The sequence below is a fragment of the Armigeres subalbatus genome, chromosome 3 (genome assembly GCF_024139115.2).
Source record: "Armigeres subalbatus isolate Guangzhou_Male chromosome 3, GZ_Asu_2, whole genome shotgun sequence".
Taxonomy (NCBI): domain Eukaryota; kingdom Metazoa; phylum Arthropoda; class Insecta; order Diptera; family Culicidae; genus Armigeres; species Armigeres subalbatus.
Genome location: NC_085141.1, coordinates 264,543,272 through 264,565,601, shown reverse-complemented (window position 1 = coordinate 264,565,601; position 22,330 = coordinate 264,543,272). Strand labels below are relative to the sequence as shown.

Genomic DNA, 22,330 nt, shown 5'->3' with positions numbered 1-22,330 from the left:
GGAATACCCTGGTGACTTTTAATCATTGTCTCACTAATAGTTGTTCATTATTATTATTATTAAAATCTTTATTAAAGAGGTTTTTAGCCCAAGGCTAGTTCACCTCCGAATAGTTGTTCAGTTGATTGACCGTCGTTGGCGCACCTTCGGCCATACTCAACCAGGACACCGAGGCCGAGCGACTGTATCTGCACATTGGAAAACTGCCGAGTTAGACCAAGTGGACCAAGTAGACCGCACTGCCGAAGACACTGCTAGTCAATTACTAGGGACTGCACCTGGCCCCATCCCTACCTGGTAGGGCATAGTTTGTGACAGCGATATTCCCGATCATTTACAGCAGTAAGCCTAAGTAGAGAAGATGTGGGTCGTAAAACGGACAGGGGTCCCTCTTTAGCTAAATCGTTATAAATTTGATACTTTATCAACTGGATCGTACTGCTTGTTTCAAATACGGAGTACAACATGTTTTACTACATTATAATTGAAAAATATTCTGCTAATGATTTAATGCAAACTATGGCTGAAATGCCATGGTGATCTATTTTTAATGTAGAGTAGAGTGGGGCAAGAGTACGCACTTAGTTTTTAATCGAACATGGGGAGCTTATGAAACAAGCTTCTGCATATCAAATCAATGTCGACGATTCGTATACTCTTCCTTTATGTTACCCAGTGAAAAAATTAATGGATATAATTATATTCGTTTTAGCAGAACCCTTATTGCAAGACACCTCAAAAACCGGTGGGGTAAGAGTGCGCCTTGGGTAGGGTAAGAGTACGCACTTTTCCAGTCATGTGTTTTAAGTATTTATTAACACAAAAAGGATCTAATAACGTTTTATTGATGTTTACTGAAAGTATATTGTGGAATGTTTAAAGATTACGTAACTTTGAAAGAGGGAGGGGGTCCTAGAAATGTGAACTTTCATACGAAAAAAACCTTGTGTTTTTTAAATAACAAAATGCTAGGAGGTAAAAATATATCAGGTTTCGCATAGCGTAAACAAAGGAATTCTCCTTAAAGAAAGTCCACTAATTACGTAACGCAAAATTCGGTCATTCCCCCCCATCCCCCCTCCTCTCCCCTATCTTACAATTTTTGTATGAATCCTCTAAAAATGCATGGATTGTCATACATCTCGAAGCCCCTCCCCCACCCAACCTAAGCGTTGCGTAATTTATGGATGTTGCTTTTGATAAAATGAAATAATCATTTAGATAAAATTGTGTTTTCAGACTATGTTTAGATGTAAAACAATACCTAATATCATTTTATGATTTCGATTCAGCGCTTTGTTCGCTAAGTCGCTTCTAACACCAAATGACTTTAGCTTATTCTTAGAAGGAGAACTTAATTAATAATTTTCTAGTTCTATCCCTTTTATGATTATTGTGGATCTTTACGCTTCGGAAATAGTCTTATTTCGGCCGAAGAAACGAGTTTGACATCAGAACTTGAAGATTCATATGCGTACTCTTGCCCACACGTTCCTGCGTACTTTTACCCCACAGCCCCAATATTCATACAGTTAATGGTTTTGACCTCTTGGAAAACCAACCCAAATGATGTTCTGCACCATAAAGTACTCTATGCAATAGGTTATCGAAATGGTATAATGTTCACCTGATTGAACGTATATGTGGTAATGGAATACTATTTGCCGAAACACAAATAATTTTAGCAAAATGACCCAAACATTATCCTACTTCATATTTCCCTTGTTGTTTATTCAAATCGTTTACAATTACACATGACAATAGTTGGTCAGAATACCTGTCAAACTGATGCAGTGCTGTTAGTTTATAACTTCAATAAATCGAAAACGTACTCTAACCCCACGGGCACTCTTTGCCCCACTCTACTCTACAGTATTTAAGCTCCTAAAACAGAAATCATCTAAATAAATTCCCATGATCTTAGAGGATCTCAACCTCAATTCAAAGAATGCATACGGAATGTATTGGTCTGGTATTGGCGATTTATATCAATAATTGATATTATAATAAATTATTTATATCAGATTTTTGAGCAGTATCTAAGAAATAGGATGACGGTGGGGTGAAACGGGCACGTTCTTGTGTGGGTAATATGAACGACCATATTGTTGTTTGACAGACGACTCAGGTCCTAATGATACTTATTCTAATTAATACTAATAAAAGTCATGATAATAAAAACATCGTTAATCATTGAACATGGCAGAATAAGAATTGTGAAACTGCGACGGATCGTCTGACGGGATAAATAAAAATCTAAAACCTGGGGTAACCTCGTTGACTGCCCGTTGTATGCCAATCAACCAAGCAATCAACGACTCCACGTTGTCCGTAATTCGTTCTTTAGAAGGTATTCTCAGCATTCCGTTATTTCGTAGTGTTCTAGGTCGAACATTCAAGTACCAGCGGTTGACTTTTGATCAGTCACTTTTTTTGGGTCAGTCACTTTTTCAAGAAACTTTTTTCTCGTTTTCTAGCTCAAGTCACTAAAGTCACCTTTTCTCGTAAAAAGTCACTATTTACAACTATTTTGATTAAAATTCAAACCCTAAACCCAAAATCCAGATTTCGTATAAGGTAAAATGTCATAGAATCAGAAAAATGTGTAGCTGTATGTACCCGTCGAATGATATTTTGCTTAATAGTGCATACTCCATGGAATGGTAGAAAAAATGAACTCTTATGGCTTGTTGGCCCGAGAATCGTTCTTAACTTTTTCGTGCATTGTAACTTGGTTTGACTATAAGGTTATCAGCTGTAGTTTGTAGTAGGGGTACTATGGCACTGCATGATTGTTTATATTGTGAGCATTTCAGTAAGAAATTCAGTTGCGAATTCCTTCAGAAAATTCTTTTAATCCATAAATTCCTCCAGGTATTCCCTAAAACATTTCTTCCAAAAATCCCCTATAAAATCGTTTTGGAATTCTTCCTGGTCATTTCAAAAGTTGTGAACATTGAAGGACCATGCACCGATGAACAATAATCGAGTTTGTTCTAACACTGTGTGGCAAATTTGCGACACTGAATGACCCCATATCCTGATGAATTGCTAAGTAGATCGCCGTTGGGTTCGGCATATTTGAAATTATGAGGGAAACCTAGGGTTTAGTATTGCAAAGCATCGGGCAAAAGATTGCTAGTAGGTGAAGGTTTGGGGTTTTGATGACTTGATTTTCGGGAATAGGATTTTAATTTGTGCCAGATTGCTTTTGTAATTGTAATTTATTTATTGTCATAACGGAAGCCTACAGGTTGTCCCATATTTTAGGTCAAGGAAGATGCTTTCGAACAAGTTCTTCCGGGCCATACGTTGCACGAACTTGCAGTAAACGGATGTGGGTGTGCTAAGACGTTTTGGTACCTCCACATTTCAAACTCCATCAAATTACGGGCAGCGGTGTCGGACTCGGGGCCACCGGCGGCTTAAAGTTGGCAAGATTCTGCTTGTGTCTTCAACTCGGCTTACCGTGCGCTTTTGTTCTGGTTGCTCTGGGCTTCTTATAAGGCCAGTTTATTAACGACGACACTTGCTTTGGCCGCTGCCGCTACACGCTTGCCATGGTTCACTGCTGGTTGATTGGTTGCTCAAATACTTCATCAGATATCAGCTCAACTCCTCCAGGGTGGATTACCGGAGCACGGTAACGCTGCGAAAAGAATAAAATGTATGTAAGAGATTTGTAGATGTGTTTATGTGATCTTCCAAAATCGTCAGGAGGGTAGGTTGATAAAATTATGAAAACAATTGCTTCGGAAGCACCTTGAAATATCTCGAATCGAATGTCAAACTTTTGAGTAGTCGTTTCAAATTTCCAACGGCAATTGAATAAAAAGGGAATGGATACTTACGATCGAGGCCACCGATGTACTTCATGGTGATTTTGCAGTGCCCCCAGGCGGCGGACACGATCGGGTAGAGCTTTCGTCCCTTGAGCCCCCGGAATGCTACCCCCAGATACTGACCGTCGACGATGAAACTGAGCGTTCCCTCGTCCATGTCTAACGCTACTAGGAATTTGTCCGGCACTAGGAAGGTCTCGTCTGGCTTAAGTATCGCGGAGTACGTGACGCCGGGGCAGGTTTTCGAATTGTGGTACAGCATATTGCGCTCCAAGTCCCAGCCCCAACTCTGGTCGTTCGAACCGACCAGACTTTGATAACCTACGGAGTGCCTCGGTGTGGCAACACCGATCACAGCATGTGTACCTCGCTGCCGCGTCGACCAGAACACTTCCCACACGTGCAGTCCCTTGGTGAAGCCCACCTTGCCCCGTATGCAGTCTGTGCTCTGTGCCAACGGGTACCGGTGGAATGTCATCTTGTCGTCCTCCTTCACAAACACATTGAGCGAGCGGTCCTCCGAGTTCCAGGAATATTTGATCTGCGTTTCGCGAGCGGCCGGTGGCATATCGAGCAGGAGATCAAGTCGGGCCGGACGCTGGAAGTGCGCCGCCAGTTCGCGCGGGATCTTCGGGATAAAGGGCGATGTTTGGTCGCGGCTGCTGACCGTTTTGACACCTCCACTGATCTTTTGGCCCATGTTCATGCCAGGGTGAGCCCCGCTAATAGTACGACTGCTGCGGGTGCTTCGGATGGCAACCTTGTACGAAACTCGAATGCGCTCAAACTCAGATGGCCGTATGGATTGCAGTTTTTACTTTGGACAGCTTTGGACAGAAAAACGTAAATAAAACGTGACGTGAGGAATCTGTCAAAACTCACAGCAAACACTTTCAAATAAATTTACCATAATGTGAGTAAAATACACTAGCGCCTCTGGCGGTGCTGGTCTCGTCAGCTCATCTGGGTTGCATGAATTTTAAATCGGTTCTTCGGGACTCCGATGTCCCGGTTATTAGTTCCTGGTTAAAATAAAAGTAGCTGCAAGCAAATAAACTGGATCTTTTTTGAATGCAGCAAGTTGAAGCACACCATTTTTTCACTCCGAACGACAATGAGTATACTTTCGGGACATTTCTTCATTTAATGCTAACATAGATTGAATAGTAAACGTACTTAGTATACATTTTAAACTATGCAATGTATAACTTTTAAAAATACTTGAAAAGATTTAATTTCATACTAATTTTGATTTTCTTTATTTCTGAGTGTAGGTTTTCCAAATCTGATGCAGACTATCTTTTGAAAAGGGTCAAACTTGTTTTTACTGATTTTTTCAAATGGATATAATCGATAAACGACGCTTCCTACAAAAAAGTGTTGTATGGGTGACTGTCGCAAAATCATTCAAACTTTCTAATAAAACTTTTTGAAAAACTCTAAATAGAACCCTACACTAAAAAAATCAATTTAAAAAAATAAAAGTCAATTTGCAAAAAAAACGCTCTTTTTGATTTGGAAGAAATTTTGTCTCAAGATAGGTGATTATATTCCCTACCAACCGTCCATACATCGCAAGCCGGGCACTTTTAAGGGAAAAAAGTTTTTCTAACAAAAACTTTTTCTTGACGGAATTGATTTTTTCAGTGTCTTTAAGGGGTGGATTTAACATATGTATACATATATACTCATATTAATTATTCCTGTACAGTCAGGCAGAGTACAATGTTTTGGTCGTAACTAAAGAAGTCGCAACTAAAGAAGCTTATATAGAATATAATATTTTTTTGAAGATATAAACCCAATATTACTCTTAATTTAAAAACAAACTATATTTAGTGACTAAATTAGACAATGTATCATAAAAATAGATTTGCTTGGGGTTCTATAACGATGGCTTTCATTGGTTTAGTTTCAGATGAAAATACACTGAAAATAATTCCGACAAGAAAAAGTTTTTGGTAGAAAAACTTTTTTTCCTTAAGAGTGCCCAGCTTGCGATGTATGAACGGTTGGTAGGGAACATAATCACCTATCTTGAGACAAAATTTCATTTAAATAAAAAAGAGCATTTTTTCGCAAATCGACTTTAAAATTTTTAAACTGATTTTTTTCAGTGTAGGGCTCAATTTGGATTGTTTCCGATATTTTCACTAGAAATTTTGACTGATTTTGCGATTATCACCCATACAACACTTTTTGTGGGATGCGTCGTTTTTCTATTATATCCATTTGAAAATATAAGCAAAAAAATTTCAGCTCTTTTCAAAGGATAGTCTAGATTAAATTTGGAAAAACATTTTTGTTTTCATTTCGGATCATCTGGTGATTTTTCATTTCTCATTTTTCATTTCTTACTTCTTACTTTTCACTCCTCACTTCGCACTTCTCACGTCTCACTTTTCACTTCTCACTGCTCACATAGGCCCATAGGGGAAAGAAATGGCAGAAATGACGCTTAACTTTTAAAAAGAACATATGTCACCTTTTTTTCATGAATTAATTTGTGTACCGCAATCAAAAGCTATCATATTGGTCTGTTGATCGCAATATTAAAATTCATTCATGAAAATATGTTTCTTAGGTCATTTTGAAAAAATAAACTAGAATTTTCAGTGTATACATGAAATCTTAAAATACACTGAAATGAACGTTGCAGTAATCATAACCGTGAAATCTCGGGTACTTTTTCAAAACGACGTATGTCGCAAATTGTAAACAAACCCGTTTTCAACAGCATATGGCATCAAATTCATCTAAAAATGTGTATATCTTCAAAGCTACATGAAAATGCGTTATTAAAAATGTAAATCAATATTTTACAAAACGGTGTAACATCATTATTGAAAATATTGCACATACACCGCTTAGCAGAAAATGTACTTTAAAAAGTTTTTTCGAACAACTAAATAGTTTAAAACGTGCATCTGCTTGTACTTTTTCATCACTGATTTCAAAATTAAGCATGTCGCTTAAATATTCTGATTTTCGTTAAGAAAATCATTTTACATTGTTTTTCTGTAGCAAATGTTGTTACGTCGTATTGCAAGTGTTGCATTTTTTTGTCGCATGTGCGTGAAACGTTTCAACTTGACACAACATTTAAAGTTGCAACAATGCGGTGTACGGAGCAGCGTAACATTTCGACAAAAGTAGCATGACCTCGGTCATGCTGACTTATCAAAACGACGTATGTGATTTATCTGTTGCAGAACGTTGTAACATATATTTTTATCGAAATAACTGAAATGTTCACACGCAGTGCAGATTTCAAGGGCAGTGACGATGAACCTTTTCATAATGTATCGTTGAGGTGTATTCAATTGCAATAAAAATGATTAGTTTCTAAATAGGAATAAAAATGAAATCTGAAAACTTTCAAGCTCATTATCTCAGCTTGATCAAAATGTTACATACGCCGATTTGAAAAAGTTCCCGAGAAATGATTTTAAAGATTACTATTTTAAGAATAAGTTGAAAAAAATATATACATTATTGATATAACTTAATTGTGCTTGATATAACCATGCGAATAGTTAAATCAATAACTATTCATGGTGAAGAAAATATCCACAACGCAACATCAAAGCCGCCATATTGAGAAGCGACACATTTGTTGACAGGAATTGAGTGAGTTTATTTCCATGAAGTTGATATAAATAATAAACAGAAGAATCTGGATCTATAGTAAGTATTTTTCATATATATATATATAGACTATAGTAATTCTAAGATATTAACAAAAACACTTTTCTAAATCACAGCCTTTATTACAGACTGATAATCTGATAATCATACATATTGCTTGGCGATGCAGAGTGCCCCGTTCCCGATAAAACTCCTGAATTCGCCCCCGCTTGAATTTTTATCAAAAGCAGTGGAAGAGACTGCAGCAGGAATTTTCCAATGCAAAAACGGAATCGACCGAAGGGAGAGGCCATCAGCTACGATTCGGTGGAGGAGTTCGAGTTTACTATTCAGGAGGATCAGAAGCGTCGGCTGCTGGACAATAGCGAACGGTTGGAGCGGACGGGTAACAACCTGAGAGATAGCTATAGTATACCGAGTGGTGCTGGAGACGTAACAGATCGGCCAGGTAACTGCAGAATTTGGGCGAACATCGGGAGACGATTTAGCGAGCGAGAGGACGGGTTAGTTCCGTATAAATAAGGGTTGGACAATCCGTGATATTGGTTCTTTTTTTCAGTTGCGTGAAACCGATGCTGAGTTGGGTTGTTCCTCGAGATTGTTGGATTCTATGATGGCGCGGGCGTTGAGAGAGAAGATTGTACTTGTAGCTGTGGCTGTCGAGCATTACTGGCATCAAGTACCAGGTTTCTTTAGATTCTGTGTTGATGTCTGTCGCGATGCTGTCTCAGATGAAGTTCTCGCTGGATGTTTGTCATTCCCGTCAAGATGTTGCGGATGGAGAATGCATGATTTTATCGGGTTTATCCTGTTATTTTTAACCGGAACATTTCGCATAATTTTCATTTCGATTTCTATCAAATCAATTATGTACAAGTGGAACCGAGAGTGTCATATAATTTAATCAAACATATGTGTAATAATCCAAATGTTTAGAAAAATAAACAAGAAAAAATAAATCAGCTCCATTTTTTATTGAATTTTTAAAATACTATTCCCAATTAGGTAAATTGTCAGCAAATTCATTTTTATTTTAAAAGCGCCGCATAGTAAATTTTTTTACTGGATTGTAGTTAAAACAAGCATAAACGTGATAATTTTGACTGCTCTCTTTTTCTTTTAGGCCATGGTAAAAATAAACGCTTATTAGGTTTGGTACAAACGCAATATATAGTCTGCACAAATCTAGTGGCGTTGTGTTTTTAATTTAACCCTACAATATAGTAATTTTAACTGCAAGGCTGCTCTCAGTGTAGGTACTTTCAAGGGTACACGCAAAAAAATGTTGCGGTCGAAACTACCATTCCGAGGGTTAATTTAAGAATACGCACCGACGATTTTCAGCAGACAACAAACCCGTTTAATTTTACCATGCGCGCAGTGAAAATCAACTGTGGTCCTGGTGGAATGTTGTTACATGAACTGAATCAGTGGTGAATTTGCCCGAATGCATGGTTAATTTAACTGAAAATTTGTGGTTGTTTTAAAAACATGACGTAGTCTACAAAATAGTAATTGTCGCCATGGAATTATTTTCAGTGTACTTTTTAACTCATTAATGGGTTTCTATGTTTCTTTGTGAAGTTTTTTTTTCTTCCGTGTAAGCTGTGTATTCTATGCTGTCAGTGTGCCGGTTTCGAATAAATAAGGCATTTTATGAGACAGATCGAAACAGCTGTTTTTCTCGTGTTTATCTACTTTGACAATCAGTGGGAGCCCGTTTGTTTGGTAATTTCGTGCTGAACATTCCGATGGGTCCCATAATAAATTCTGCCTGTTTTACTTTTCGTATACCAGGGTTTTAGATCAAAGTTTTTCATATGATTCTTAAAACGTGTCGTTAGATTATTCATACCATTGCATTATAAGCATGAAATGCTGAAGAAAACACGAATGAAAATTAAAACTTTACAAACATTATTTTGTGTTCAGACCTAACGGAATGTTCACGCAGAATTATACCAAAACAAAACATTAGAAGTAAATAATCGGGCCACCGCTAAACGTCTCATAAAATGCCTTATTGTGTCTTGCACTGTAAACTCGACAATACTCTTTAAAGAGTAAAAATCACCCCTTTTTTGACGATATATGGAACTGTCAAAATAATGGGTGATTATTTATTTTACATAATGAATATTTTATGCCCATTTTCAAGATCCACGCTGATACTCTTTAATAAGTGAAAAACAAAATATACTTCCACACGCACAGTTCCCCGTCGTGAATGGTAAGGCTGATTCAGGAGCTGGAGGAGCCTTCATTTAAATGGTAAGATTTATGTTAAATACGCAGAACGTTTCCATTTAAATCTCACCTTTCTTTCCAGAACAGAATACCATCAGAAGCCTCGGACTGCCGCGAATAATTGATGCAGTTCATCACGAAGGGATGCGAGATTATGCTGCTACACTTCAGCCATTTGAGCTCATCCGACATCACAGAGAAGTCGGACTTTGCGAAGGTAATTACGATGTTCCTCAAAATCTAACCCACCTCCACTAAATAACCTATTTTGCCGCAGGCCTCAAAACATTCCAGCGGGGATATCGTATGTATTTACGAAGAATCTATTCGATAAGTGTTCCTGTTCTCGTTCCTGCCCCTGTTCCTGACGATCGGGAACACACAGCCAGAGATGGTTGGCTTTATGCCAAGGAAGTCGTCGATTCCGGGAACGGTTTCAGGAGCAGCTGCTGCGTCTATTGTGTCCCTGCTTTGTCCACTTGTTTCCCGTCATCCGTTCGGCGGGTTGCTTAATACCATGGCATGTGATCCGGTAAAGCAGAAAGGCGAGAAAAACACAAGTTGCAGTTATTTCCCTTCATATAATCAGCAAAAATAACATGATGTGTATCTATTATTGTATGTTAATTAAATAAAGATTCATTCCATAAATGCCTCGCAATTCCTTCACTTTTTCGATGAATATCCCTAATTTAATTTTGTTTTTTTTTTAAATCGATTAAGAGTAAAAAACACCCATTTTTTCAAAAATATTTCTTTTGGTAATGAGTAAACGCTGTTTACTCTTTTAATGAGTTGAACTATTTAACTTCATAATGGGTACTTTTTTACTCATTAAAGAGTACTTTGCTGGCACAGTGTGGGAGAACATAACCTAGAAAATCGATAGCTTATTTGTTACGAAATAATGATGTCTCATAACTCTTTGAATATTTATGCTACGTTTAGACAAGGCAAGTGAATTGAGCAAGTCGCTTGAATCGAGCGCGAATGGAACGTGTAAACACCTTAATTCAATTCAATTGAACGAAAAGAAAGTTGAACATGTTCAACTTTTGGCAAGTCAATTGAATTCAACTGAGTTGTTCAATTCACTTGCCCTGTCAAAACGTAGCATTACTATTTTTTGAGACGTGCCATCATTATGAAATTCAATAGCGAACAAGAAGAAAACATTCCCCATCGAATGCAACTTGTTGTAGCAAAATCGATTCAGGTTTAGTACTAGAAAAATTGTCTAATGTTTCAATGTGCACACACATACGCACACACACACGGACACACACACACGGACAGACAGACATTTGCTCAGTTTGTCGAGCTGAATCGAATGGTATATAATACTATGGGTCTACAAGCGCTCTATAAAAAGTACGTTTTGGGAGTGAAATGAAAGCCTTTCAGGTACAACTTTGTTGTACGAGAAAGGCAAAACGTTGTACGCTGGAAAGAGTATTAGAAATCCTACAAAATGGGTTTCCAGGGTAACCTAACTTTTGTAATTGTAAATTGTGATTCTTCTCGAAAACATCCAGCGAGGTAGGTTAGCCGAATTTTGTGTGGGCTGTTTGGCCGAGTTGAAAATTTAGTAAATAACAAACAATACAAATTTTAACCGATTCCTCGGATTCCACGCAGAATGACACACCGACCAAACTTGATGATAGTTGATTCGATTAAATCTTGTCACATATTTTCGGTATTGGAGATAGACTATTTTAAACTAATTAAGGTCACTCCTGACGGAATCCAAGATTAAAAGTGCTCGCGTTTTCGGGGGCACACCACTCGATACGGAAGCAACGCACAACTGTCATTTTTATTATTTCACGCATGCTGCGACGCAGCAAAGCTAAATCTACAAAATGACAGTTGTGCGCCGCCTCTGAATCGAGTGGTGTGCCCCCGAAAACGCGAGCACTTTTAATCTTGGATTCCGTCAGGAGTGACCTTAAAAAAAGTCGACCCTCGAGTAATTTATGAAAAGGTCGAATGTGTTTTCGAGCAAATTAATTTTAAAAAAAATCATCTCAGAAACCGTCCATTGTACGAAAAAACTGTCTGAGAACAAACTGTAGGGGACTAATAGGGCTTTATGGAGAAAATATAACGCTGGTAAAAAATAAACTGAGAAAAATCGATATTCAAACAAAAAAAAAATGAAATATCTCGAAAACTCATATTTATATTTTCACCAAATTTTTACCACAAAAACTTAACTTCATAATACACATTTTAATGACATCAGGTCAATGGAGAAGTTAAAAATAAAAAAGTTTTAGTGGAAGCTAATTTTGGCTCATTTTTGAAACATTGACTATTTACAAGAAAACGAATGAATTTTGAACAAAAAAGCTGCATCCGATTGTTAACATCTCGTGGATAAAGGGCGGGCTCTTCTCCCCATCTATTGGGTCAATCTGGGAAACGAGGGCTAGATTATATTATTGTATGTACGAACTTTCTTCTGGAAGGAGATTCTCTATTCATCCCGTGGATTCGCATAAGTGTCTTTGCTTATGGAACCCCCTCCCCCCCCCCATTTTGACCCTTCATACAGGAGTCTGATGAAATACAAACAATAATATAATCATGATAAAATCGTTTGTCAGATATGGCCAGTGAGTAGGTGCCTTGCTACAATAGATGGTAGTATCATCATCATAATCATCATCATCATTTTTGAAACATTGACTATTTACAAGAAAACACATGTATTTGACGCCGAATTATGATTCCTTGGTCAATTTTGAACAAAAAAGCTGGTACATATTTTCTTCCTAAGTATTACCGTTTTTGAGATATTTCAAATTATAATTTTTAAAACTGAAAAAAGTTTGTGTTCCACCCTTTTCAAAACTTACTCGCGATTCTCCATCACCAACACTAAGTTTCCCGATTCGTGCATGAAATTTCTAAAATATGTACATGAACATCAAGTTGATTGTGCACACAAACAGCTTCCTGTATGTTCTTGAAAACATAGTTTAGTGTTGAAAACATAGTTTAGTGTTGAAAACATAGTATAGTGTAATAATTCTCTATGATTGTATAGTATTTCTCCGAACCTATTTTGTCATTTGTCCAAATATAAAAAGATATTAACCAATTCAGTCTTTAATTGTCAACCTTTAAATAAAAAACCCAGATTAATCCACCTAGCGGTGATGGTGCCTTTCTCGTTTTTTTTACGAGTGAGTAATTTCTACGCACTTTTGGTATAAAAAAAATATTTTGGGCATATCTACCGAGCCCATAGTCCGATCTGGCCAATTTTCAATAGAAAACAATGGGGCATGTTTTTGCGTCGAATGCAACCTGTTGCGAGGAAATTGGTTGAGGATAAGTGCTAAAAAAGTGAGCTATAAATTTTTACGCGCTTTTTTATGAGAAAAAGTATTTTGACCATAACTTCTGAGCCCATAGTCCGATCCGGCCAAATTTCAAAAGAAACAATGGGACAGGATTCTGCGTCGAATGCAACTTGTTGCGAGCAAATCGGTTGCGCACATACACATACATACAGACACACACACATACACATAGGGGGCAGCAGGGACTTTGTCCAAGGGCTTGACGACCCCTCCCCACGGCCACTGCGAGTTAGACCGGGACAATCGTCCCTAACCCCTAATCCCACGGCGTTAAACGACCCGTGCCAAGGGGATGCATGGCCAGGGGGGTGAAATAATAAGCTAGGCCTTTAACGGAGCCTGTGGGGTACCTGGGCACCCTCCACAGTAATTGTCCCTTACCACGTCATGCTGGGCTCTGACGTGGTGGACCTCTTTTCCCGAGCAACTCGTGGGACCAAAATGGAAAAAAAAGGCAATTCTTCAATTAGTTGTGGGTTGTTCAGGTCTCCGCCTAGGAGGCCAGAGGCAATAGTCGGCAGCTCAGTGCGCAGCGCCAGCGTGGGTCACTTAACCTTCCTCTCGGCTAAAAAAACGCCGGTAGAGGTTAAAGACGGCCCATGGCTCGTGAAAGCGATGAACGTCAAACGCGATGGGCTTTCGGCCTTCGAGGTGGCGACGGAACAGCTGGACGCCATCATCGACTTTGCGTCATCGAAGCATAATATCAGTAAGGAACTCAAGAGGAGCTTGCTGAAACTTCGAAAGTCGATGTTGGACGCCAAGCTGGAAACGGCGGTCGGGACGGCCAAGTGCGAACCCGTGAAATCTGTGGAGTCGAGGTCTACCCAGACTGAGGCCCAAGAATTCGCGGATTTGGGCAAGGTCGAATCGACCGAGGGCGTGCCAGCGAAGACGGTGGTGCCAAAGTCTACCCAGACTGAGGCTCAAGTATTCGCGGGCACGTCGGCCCTGGTCAAGAACAAGAGGAAACCGAAGACGTCAAGGGCCGAAAAGAAGGCCCAGGCGAATGAGGGTAACAAGAAGTCTATGGTAGGCGCAAATCGCTCCAGGACCGATGCCCTTGTCATCGAAACGGACGAGGCTATGTACTCGGACGTCTTGAAGGCGATGAGAAGTGACGTCAAGCTCGGTGAACTCGGCGCCGACGTGCGTCGAATAAGACGTACCCGGATGGGCGAGATGATCCTCGAGCTAAAGCGGGCATCTCGCAAAAGGCGCCGCCTACAAGAAGTTGGCGGAGGAAGTCCTAGACGAGACGGTCAAGGTTGGGGCACTCACGACGGAGGTGAATCTAAGGGTTAAAGACCTGGACGAGATTACCGAAGTTGAAGAGCTCGTCACGGCACTGCGGCGACAGTGTGAAGTGGAGGCGTCCACCGCAGCCGTTCGGCTACGGAAAGGTCCGGCAGGGACACAGGTAGCATTGTTTCGGCTATCTGCAGCAGATGACTCCAAGGTAGTCAAGTTAGGGAGCGTTAATGTGGGGTGGTCGGTATGCCCTGTGGGCATATATGAGCAACCCGAAGTTTGCTTCAAGTGCCTGGAACCGGGACACAAGCAATGGGACTGCAAAGGCCCTGACAGAAGCAAGCTCTGTCGACGCTGCGGATTGGAGGGACATAAGGCACAATGCTGCACGAACCCTCCCAACTGTTTGATCCGTTCCAGCAAGGCTGCGAACAGCAAGCACCCCATGGGGGGTTCGAAGTGCCCGGCGTTCAAGCGTGCTGCAAAATCACAGTGCAGGTAACGCAGCTAAACCTGAACCACTGTGATGCAGCAAAGCAACTGCTGTGTCAGACAGTTGCTGAGTGGGGGACGGATATCGCCATCAAAGCAAATCCTTACCGGGTACCCGCCAGGAACGGTAATTGGGTCACCGATGGGTCTAAAATGGCGGCGATATGGACAACGGGGAAATACCCAGTCCAAGAGTTGGTATCTTCGACAAGCGAGGGCTTCGTCATTGCCAAAGTCAAGGGGGTCTTCTCGATGGTCGATCGAGCAGTTCGGTCGAATGCTAGACTGTTTGACGGCTAACTTGATGGGGCGTAGGCCGGTGGTGATAGCGGGGGACTTCAACGCTTGGCCCGTGGAATGGGGAAGCCGATCCACGAATCAACGGGGGCAGATCCTGCTGGAATCACTGGCCATGATGGATGTGGACTTGGCTAATGTCGGTACCAAAAGTACCTACAGCTGGAACTGGGTCGAGTCGAGTAGTTCAAACTGGAGGGTAGATGATGGCTACACTCACAGCGACCACCTGGCGGTTCGCTACAGTATCGACTATACGACCAGCATTCAGCGGATGGAAGAAGGGGCGAGGCCTAGCCCTCGTATGTGGAAGACATCATACTTCGACGACGAGGTATTTAAGGAAGCACTCCGCCGCGAGCACAATACTCTCGGTCTGAGTGGCGAGCAGCTGGTAACAGTACCTAGGAAAGTCCACCCTAGGAATGGGAGGCCACCGGCTTACTGGTGGACTCAAGCAATTGCGAACCGGCGCCGCGCCTGCCTACGGGCAAGGAGGCGGATTCAGCGAGCACGCACAGAAGAGGAGCGTGCTGAACGACGGGTGGCGTTCGTAGCTGCTAGAGCCGCTCTGAGGACTGAGAATAGATCAAGCAAAAAAGCTTGCTTCGAGGGCCTGTGTCAAAGAGCCAACACGAATCCATGGGGTGACGCCTATAGGGTCGTAATGGCCAAGACACGATAGAGATAGCTATCCAGCGTAAGAGGAGGGGAGTTCGCTATTGGGCGGCACGAGAGGCATCCGTAGGACTGTCAGGTTGGCCTCAATGGTCAAATGGCAGCGTGCGTGGGACAGTTCCACTAAGGGTAGATGGACACATAGGTTGATACCGGAGATAGGTACGTGGGTCAAGAGGCGCCATGGGGAAATCACTTTCCACCTGACCCAGGTCCTTACAGGTCATGGTTGCTTCAGACAGTACCTACACCGCACAGTGGGGAAAACCCGACCCAAAAAGGTACCTATTTATTGCGGCTACTTGCTGCGCCGGAAAAATACCTTTCCTAACGGGAAAATCCATGACAAATCGAATGGTGCTACTTTCATGTGCCGGAAATTATGGGAACTGGCCGTTTTGCCCCATTTACTCCTAAAAATCATATTTTTTCTATGACAGCTACAATTTAAAGTCGATTGCGGCTAACTATTTCTATGTTTTCTGATGCTAATTAAGTAGAAAATACGAGTGGTATCTATTCCGACCTTAAACCATGACTGGAAGTGGCTGTTTTGCCCCATTTACCCCCGGAATCGTATTTTTTCTATGACAGCTCCGATTTAAAATCAATTGCGGCTGTCTATTTCTATGTTTTCTGATGCTTAGTCAGTAGAAAATACGAATGGTATGAATTCCGGCCTTGAAAAATGACTGGAAGTGGCTATTTTGCCCCATTTACCCACGAAAATCGTAGTTTTTCTATGACAACTACAATTTAAAATCGATTTCGGCTAACTATTTCTATGTTTTCTGATGCTTAGTCAGTAGAAAATACGAATGATATCCTTTCCGACCTTATACCATGACTGGAAGTGGCCGTTTTGCCCCAGTTACCCCTGAAATCGTATTTTTCTATGAAAGCTACAATTTAAAATAAATTGCGGCTGACTATTTCCATGTTTTCTGATGCTAATATAGTAGAAAATACAAATGGTATAAATTTCGGCCTTGGATCATAATTGGCAGTGGCCTTTTTGCCCCATTCACCCACGAAAATCGTAGAATTCTTTTTTGTTTTGCTTTTGTATGTTAAGTGGAATTTGATGTTAAGTTAATTGAGTTGGAAAAAAGTGATAACAGATGTTACCCGGTGAGTTTGTTTCATCTTAGACTTCCTACATCTTTTCCGTCTAATTCCCGAATTTTGTAAAAATGGAGCTCGAGATTTTTAAAGTGCTTTTTCGGTGAAGTGTCTGCTTGTCACGGAGCGGGATTAGGCTGTTCCATTTCACTTGATTGTGACTTTAAGGATACACGTTTCGGCATCGAGGTTGGGACCGCTTTGAGTGCCTTTTACTCGTGATTCGAGCCAAGTATGATGCATTGAAAAACAATCGAGGGTTGCAGTTGGATGGAATCATAGTGCTTAGTGCTTAGTGGTGGAATAGAATAATAGTGCTGACTCATCTAGTGACAAAGGAAAAAAAAGTTTGGATTTTGTATGGAAAAATTAGATTTTCAACTGTTTCCAACAACAAATTTTCGAGTAATGAAGAAATTGGTGGGCAAGTGAGGTAGATTTCTAAGTGCCTCACCCTACCTAGTCATCGTCAGTTTCGCTTTATTTTGCCCTACAAAATATACATTTTCTTTCAAACTACTTTTTTCCATTTGTGGTAGGACAAGTTATTGCGATTCTTTTTAATGCCTTCACTTTATATTGGAACTTATATTGGAATTGGAACGGACTCTGGAAATAGATTTTTTCGTCTTCTTAACAGCGCTACTACATAGAAAAGGGCACCGAGTACCATTTTGAACTTGAAGGTTATGCTGCAAGCCCCGCTATGTTATGAGCTTTCTTTTCTATGACTGTGCATAATGCATACTGATTTGAAACTGTTTTGGATTATGGTATTTAACTTCAGCCAATAGAAAAAGTTGTGACATTCTTTGCATTAAGCGTTTTGTATCATATCTGGCATGCAAACCGCTCAGAGAATGTTATATTTGTTATGCCTGCTCATTGCATTAAGACGGATTATTTGGTTTCGATCAAGGCATCTAAACGTCTCTCGTTGGCTTCTCCAGTATCAAAAATATAAATCATGTACAGCAGTATAACTTCGACTCGCACAATCTTCCCGACTCCGTTCAACTTAATGGCGGACAGTATGAGTGTGCTCCCGATGGGCGAATAAAGATGTCAATTTTCGGTGCTCGTTGTTTTTTTCCTTTGAACATTCAGAAAAAAGTTTTTTTTTTCTAGGAAAATGTACCGCGAATATATTTGGACATTAGGCTGTGTGTTTTATTGTGACATGGGTGACTATAGTGATTTGATCCAGACACTCCGGCAAATAGGGTGCGATACCAACCACCTAACTATCGCGAAGCTTTCCTTTTGATAGTTCTACAAAAAACGTGACTGCCTTTGCATTCTTCCTGGCTGGAATATTGCCGATACCGTCCAGGCGGTTTTCTCGATGTAGCTGCGATCGACTAAAAAGGAATTATTACGGCGAGCGGTGTCCTAACTTTGCTCCCGCAAGTGCCTGCAAGCTGCTGGAACTGGAATACTGTTGAACTAACCAAAGGATTGTCATTGGTGACGTTATTGTAGGAATTCAAACCTGGTGCCAGCTTATTTAGCAGAATCACGAACGACATGTACAAGAATATGCATCCTGCCACCTCTACCCGACGGTTACATGGAGCCAAAAGGTTTCTTCTGGAAAATTGGTGAGATCAAACCATTATGTCTTATTTGATATTGAAATAATTAATATTGAGCGCCTTAGGGGTAAATGTTACAAGGTTAAAATACTTCAGGCTTCCATTTGCTTCCGCTGTATTCACTTGTGTGTCATCGGATGCGTATTTCGTTTTCTACGATAACAAAACACTGAAGAAGTTTTCAAGTAGAAAACGAAATACGTATCTGATGATCCATGGGTGAGTGTAGCGGAGGTGAATGGAAGTTTGAAGTATTTTAACCTTGCTTATTTGATAATTTTTAAATGCAAATCATGACATTTAATGTGGGTCCAGCGCACGCAGAGTGGTGCAATGGGTTGACTTAAAAGATCTGCATCCTGGACGATTTCCAGTTAAATCAGGACAGATTTTGGTAGATTTTTTAGTTTAAAGTATTACTGTATCTTCGTGATAAAATGCCTGTTTCGTTGCAATTCGGCATAGGTTTACAAACAATTTATCTAATCTTTTTACCTATTTGGTGCTCATTTATTGTTAAAAGCATAAGATGACTTCACACGCGAAAACCAGTGCCTTTTTGGTATATCAATTTTCAAGACAGTGATGTGTCATTTGTTGATCAAATTCATTATCATATCAGGGGGGAAGGGAATTTAATTTCATTTTGCTCTTTTTTCGTTTCAAAGAGCGAGCAAAGGCGCTTAAACCTAGGCTATTAGCCAGGGCAAGGCTAATACCTTCGCCCCATCCGAAGAAAATCATCGGCAAGGATAATGGAGTAACATAAATTTCTTAGCAAAGTCACTCCCAACGCATTTCCACAAATTTTCTATCATTTGCTTATAATGATTCTCCTAAACCACATACCCTACCCACCATCCAATTCCTTGACATCTATGAGGGCGTCGGTGAGTCGCTGGCCTCTCGTTAAGTAGATGTCATATCATCATTTCCTTCCCTTTCCTAGTAACGGAGAAGATGGGCGTGGCCGGCAATGATAGCTTTCATGTCTTATCATTTTGGACCCCCAATTGGATTTCCATTGAATCCCAAATGGAAATCCATAAGCAATTGGGGTAAGAAAGGTAAAGAATATACATGACAACTATCAGTATGCAATCTACGAAATACTCCGTTACAACGCAACGCAACGCAACGCATTCACCCACGAAAATCGTAATTTTTCTATGACAGCTTCATTTCAAAACCAATTTCGACTAACGATTATTATGTTTTCTGATGCGTATTTAGTAGAAAATACGAATGGTCTAAATTGTATATAATCCGGCCTTGCACTGTCACTAGCAATTGCTTTTTTGCCCCCTTTACCTCTAAAAGTCAATGATCGCTAAGAGTTAAAATCGATTTTGGCTATAAGAAAATTATTTTGAGCTTTTTAGTGGAATGTCTTCACTTGTCATAAGACGAGTTTATACAATCCCATTGAATTCCACCACTTAAGTGGTGGAGTTCAGTGGGATTGTATAAACTCGTCTTATGACAAGTGATTTTGGCTAATTATTTCTATGATTCTTAATGCAAACTCAGTAGGAACTACAAACCTAGAAACCTAGAAATTTTTCTATGTTTTCTAATGCTAATTTGCAAGAATGTACGGTTGGTACATATTCTAGCCTTGGATCATGACTGCAAGTGGCCGTTTTGCCCCATTTGCCTCTAAAAATCATTTTTTCTAGCACAGCTACTATTTCAAATCCATTGCGCCTTACTATTTCCATTTTAATTATTGAGAAGAGCAGAAAATCTCCCTGAGATGTGAGGCTACTTTAAGCATCAGAAAACATAGAATTAGCTAGCCCCAATAGATTTTAAGAAGTAAATGGGGCAGAACGGCCACTTTCAGTCATGATTTAAGGCCGAAATATATGACAATTCAAGCATAATTTTTCATAACGACGTATGTAACAATTATGAGGATTCGAGAAATCATTTGCAGAAAGTTGGCAAAGCTTTTTCTAAAACTGTTTAAAAACTAAATCTTTTTGCAATATTTTTTTCCGCTAGCATGCATCAATACAAGGCACTTAATAAGCATGCTTGACATCATAGCTCAGTTAATTCAAATTCCCTGTGAAAAACGATAAAATTATACATACACCGGTATGCTGTACATACGTCGCTGTACATTGGTCGGTTTTCCATAGTGCACGATTGACGCAACTGCAGTTTTGTTTTGTTTTGCTTTTTTGGTACATAGGTCGCTCTTAGTTCCCATATGTTAAAGCGACGTAAGTAACAGTGAGACTTCAAAAATCGAAAATTTTACATACGTCGATTCGCAAAAAGATTAAATTAAAGAATTTTAAGATCTAATATAAGTAAAATCGTTGCGTATTATATAAAGTCGCGTGTGATTGTCATGTTGAATTAGAAACCTCGTTTTGTTTACTTTTGTTACATACGTCCTTATGAAAAATTATGCTTGAATTGTATCGTAATTGTAATTGTAATTGTATCGTTAGTTAAATCAATTTCAAATTGTAGTTGTCATAGAAAAATACGATTCCAGGGGGTAAATGGGGCAAAACGACCACTTCCAGTCGTGGTATAAGGTCGGAATAGATTCTATTCGGCCACTTCCAGTCATGATTCAAGGCCGAAATTAGCATCAGAAAACATAGAAATAATTAGCCTTAATCAATTTTAAATTGTAGCTTCCAGAAAAAAAAATCGAAGGTAAATGGGGCAAAATGGCCACTTCCAGTCATTTTCCAAGGCCGAAATTTTTACCACTCGTATAAAAAACATAGAAATAAGCAGCCGCATTTGATTTTAAGTGGTAGCTGTCATAGAAAAATACAATTCCAGGGGTAAATGGGGCAAAACGGCCACTTCCATGGTATAAGGTCGAAATAGTTTACACTATTTTTCTACTAAATTAGCTTCAGAAACATAGAAACAATTAGTCGAAATCGATTTTAAATTGTAGCTGTCATAGAAAAAAAATGATATTCGTGGGTAAATGGGGCAAAATAGCCACTTCCAGTCATTTTTATGGCCGGAATTTACACCATTTGTATTTTCTACTAAACTAGCATAAAAAACAAAGAAATAGTCAGCCGAATATGATTTTAAATTGTAGCTGTCGTTGAAAAACACGATTCCAGGGGTAAATGGGGAAAAACGGCCACTTCCAGTCATGGTATAAGATCGGAATGGATACCATTAGTATTTTCTACTTAATTAGCATCAGAAAATATAGAAATAGTCATCCGCAATCGATTTTTAATTGTAGCTGTCATAAAATAATATAATTTTTAGGGGTAAATGGGGCAAAACGGTCAGTTCCCATAATTTCCGGCAAAAGAAAATAGCACCATTCGATTCGTCGTGGATTTTCCCTTTAGGAATGGTATTTTTCCGGCGCAGCAAGTAGCCGCAATAAATAGGTACCTTTTTGGGTCGCATTTTCCCCACTGTGCACCGGTTCGGGAACTCTTCCTCGTCCGACTGTCCAGTGTGCGCAGGTTTCGAGGAAACGGCGGAACACGTGTTGTTCGTGTGCCCGCGTTTTCGCACAATGCGCGACCACATGCTTGCCACATGTGTTCTGGACACTACCCCGGACAACCTAGTCCGGAGGATGTGTAAAGATGAAGTTGGCTGGAACGCCGTTTTATCGGCTATCGTCCAAATCCTCTCGGAGCTACACAGAAGGTGGCGCGTGGACTCGAAGAATGGCTAGTTCAGGCGCAAATAAGAGGTGGTGCAAGGGATCGGAGTCGGCTTCATGGGTCATACCGGTGGTCATGCTCTGTGGTCGAACTCGATCCTTTTATCG

General features: G+C 40.1%; 1 protein-coding gene and 1 long non-coding RNA gene across 2 annotated transcripts; one reads left to right on the top strand and one right to left on the bottom strand.

Annotated features, from left to right (window-relative positions):
• Positions 1 to 3,611: 3,611 nt before the first annotated feature.
• On the bottom strand, positions 3,612 to 4,867 carry LOC134222445 (protein gustavus-like). The gene is made up of 3 exons (XM_062701590.1): positions 4,750 to 4,867; positions 3,852 to 4,669; positions 3,612 to 3,649 (listed from the first exon to the last, which is right to left on the bottom strand). The coding sequence occupies exons 2-3, from the start codon at positions 4,546 to 4,548 to the stop codon at positions 3,612 to 3,614; spliced, it is 735 nt and encodes a 244-aa protein (XP_062557574.1). The 5' UTR covers positions 4,549 to 4,669; positions 4,750 to 4,867.
• A 4,272-nt stretch (positions 4,868 to 9,139) lies between these two features.
• LOC134219479 (uncharacterized) lies at positions 9,140 to 10,375 on the top strand. Its single transcript, XR_009981577.1, has 3 exons — positions 9,140 to 9,761; positions 9,820 to 9,954; positions 10,015 to 10,375. It is a non-coding gene; the product is annotated as an uncharacterized LOC134219479 (long non-coding RNA).
• Positions 10,376 to 22,330: the final 11,955 nt, after the last annotated feature.

Coding starts and splice junctions, on each gene's coding strand:
- LOC134222445 (XM_062701590.1), bottom strand. CDS start 4,548: ATGAACATGGGCCAAAAGATCAGTGGAGGTGTCAAAACGGTCAGCAGC. Junction 3,650..3,851: donor GTACATCGGTGGCCTCGATC/GTAAGTATCCAT, acceptor TTCTTTTCGCAG/CGTTACCGTGCTCCGGTAAT.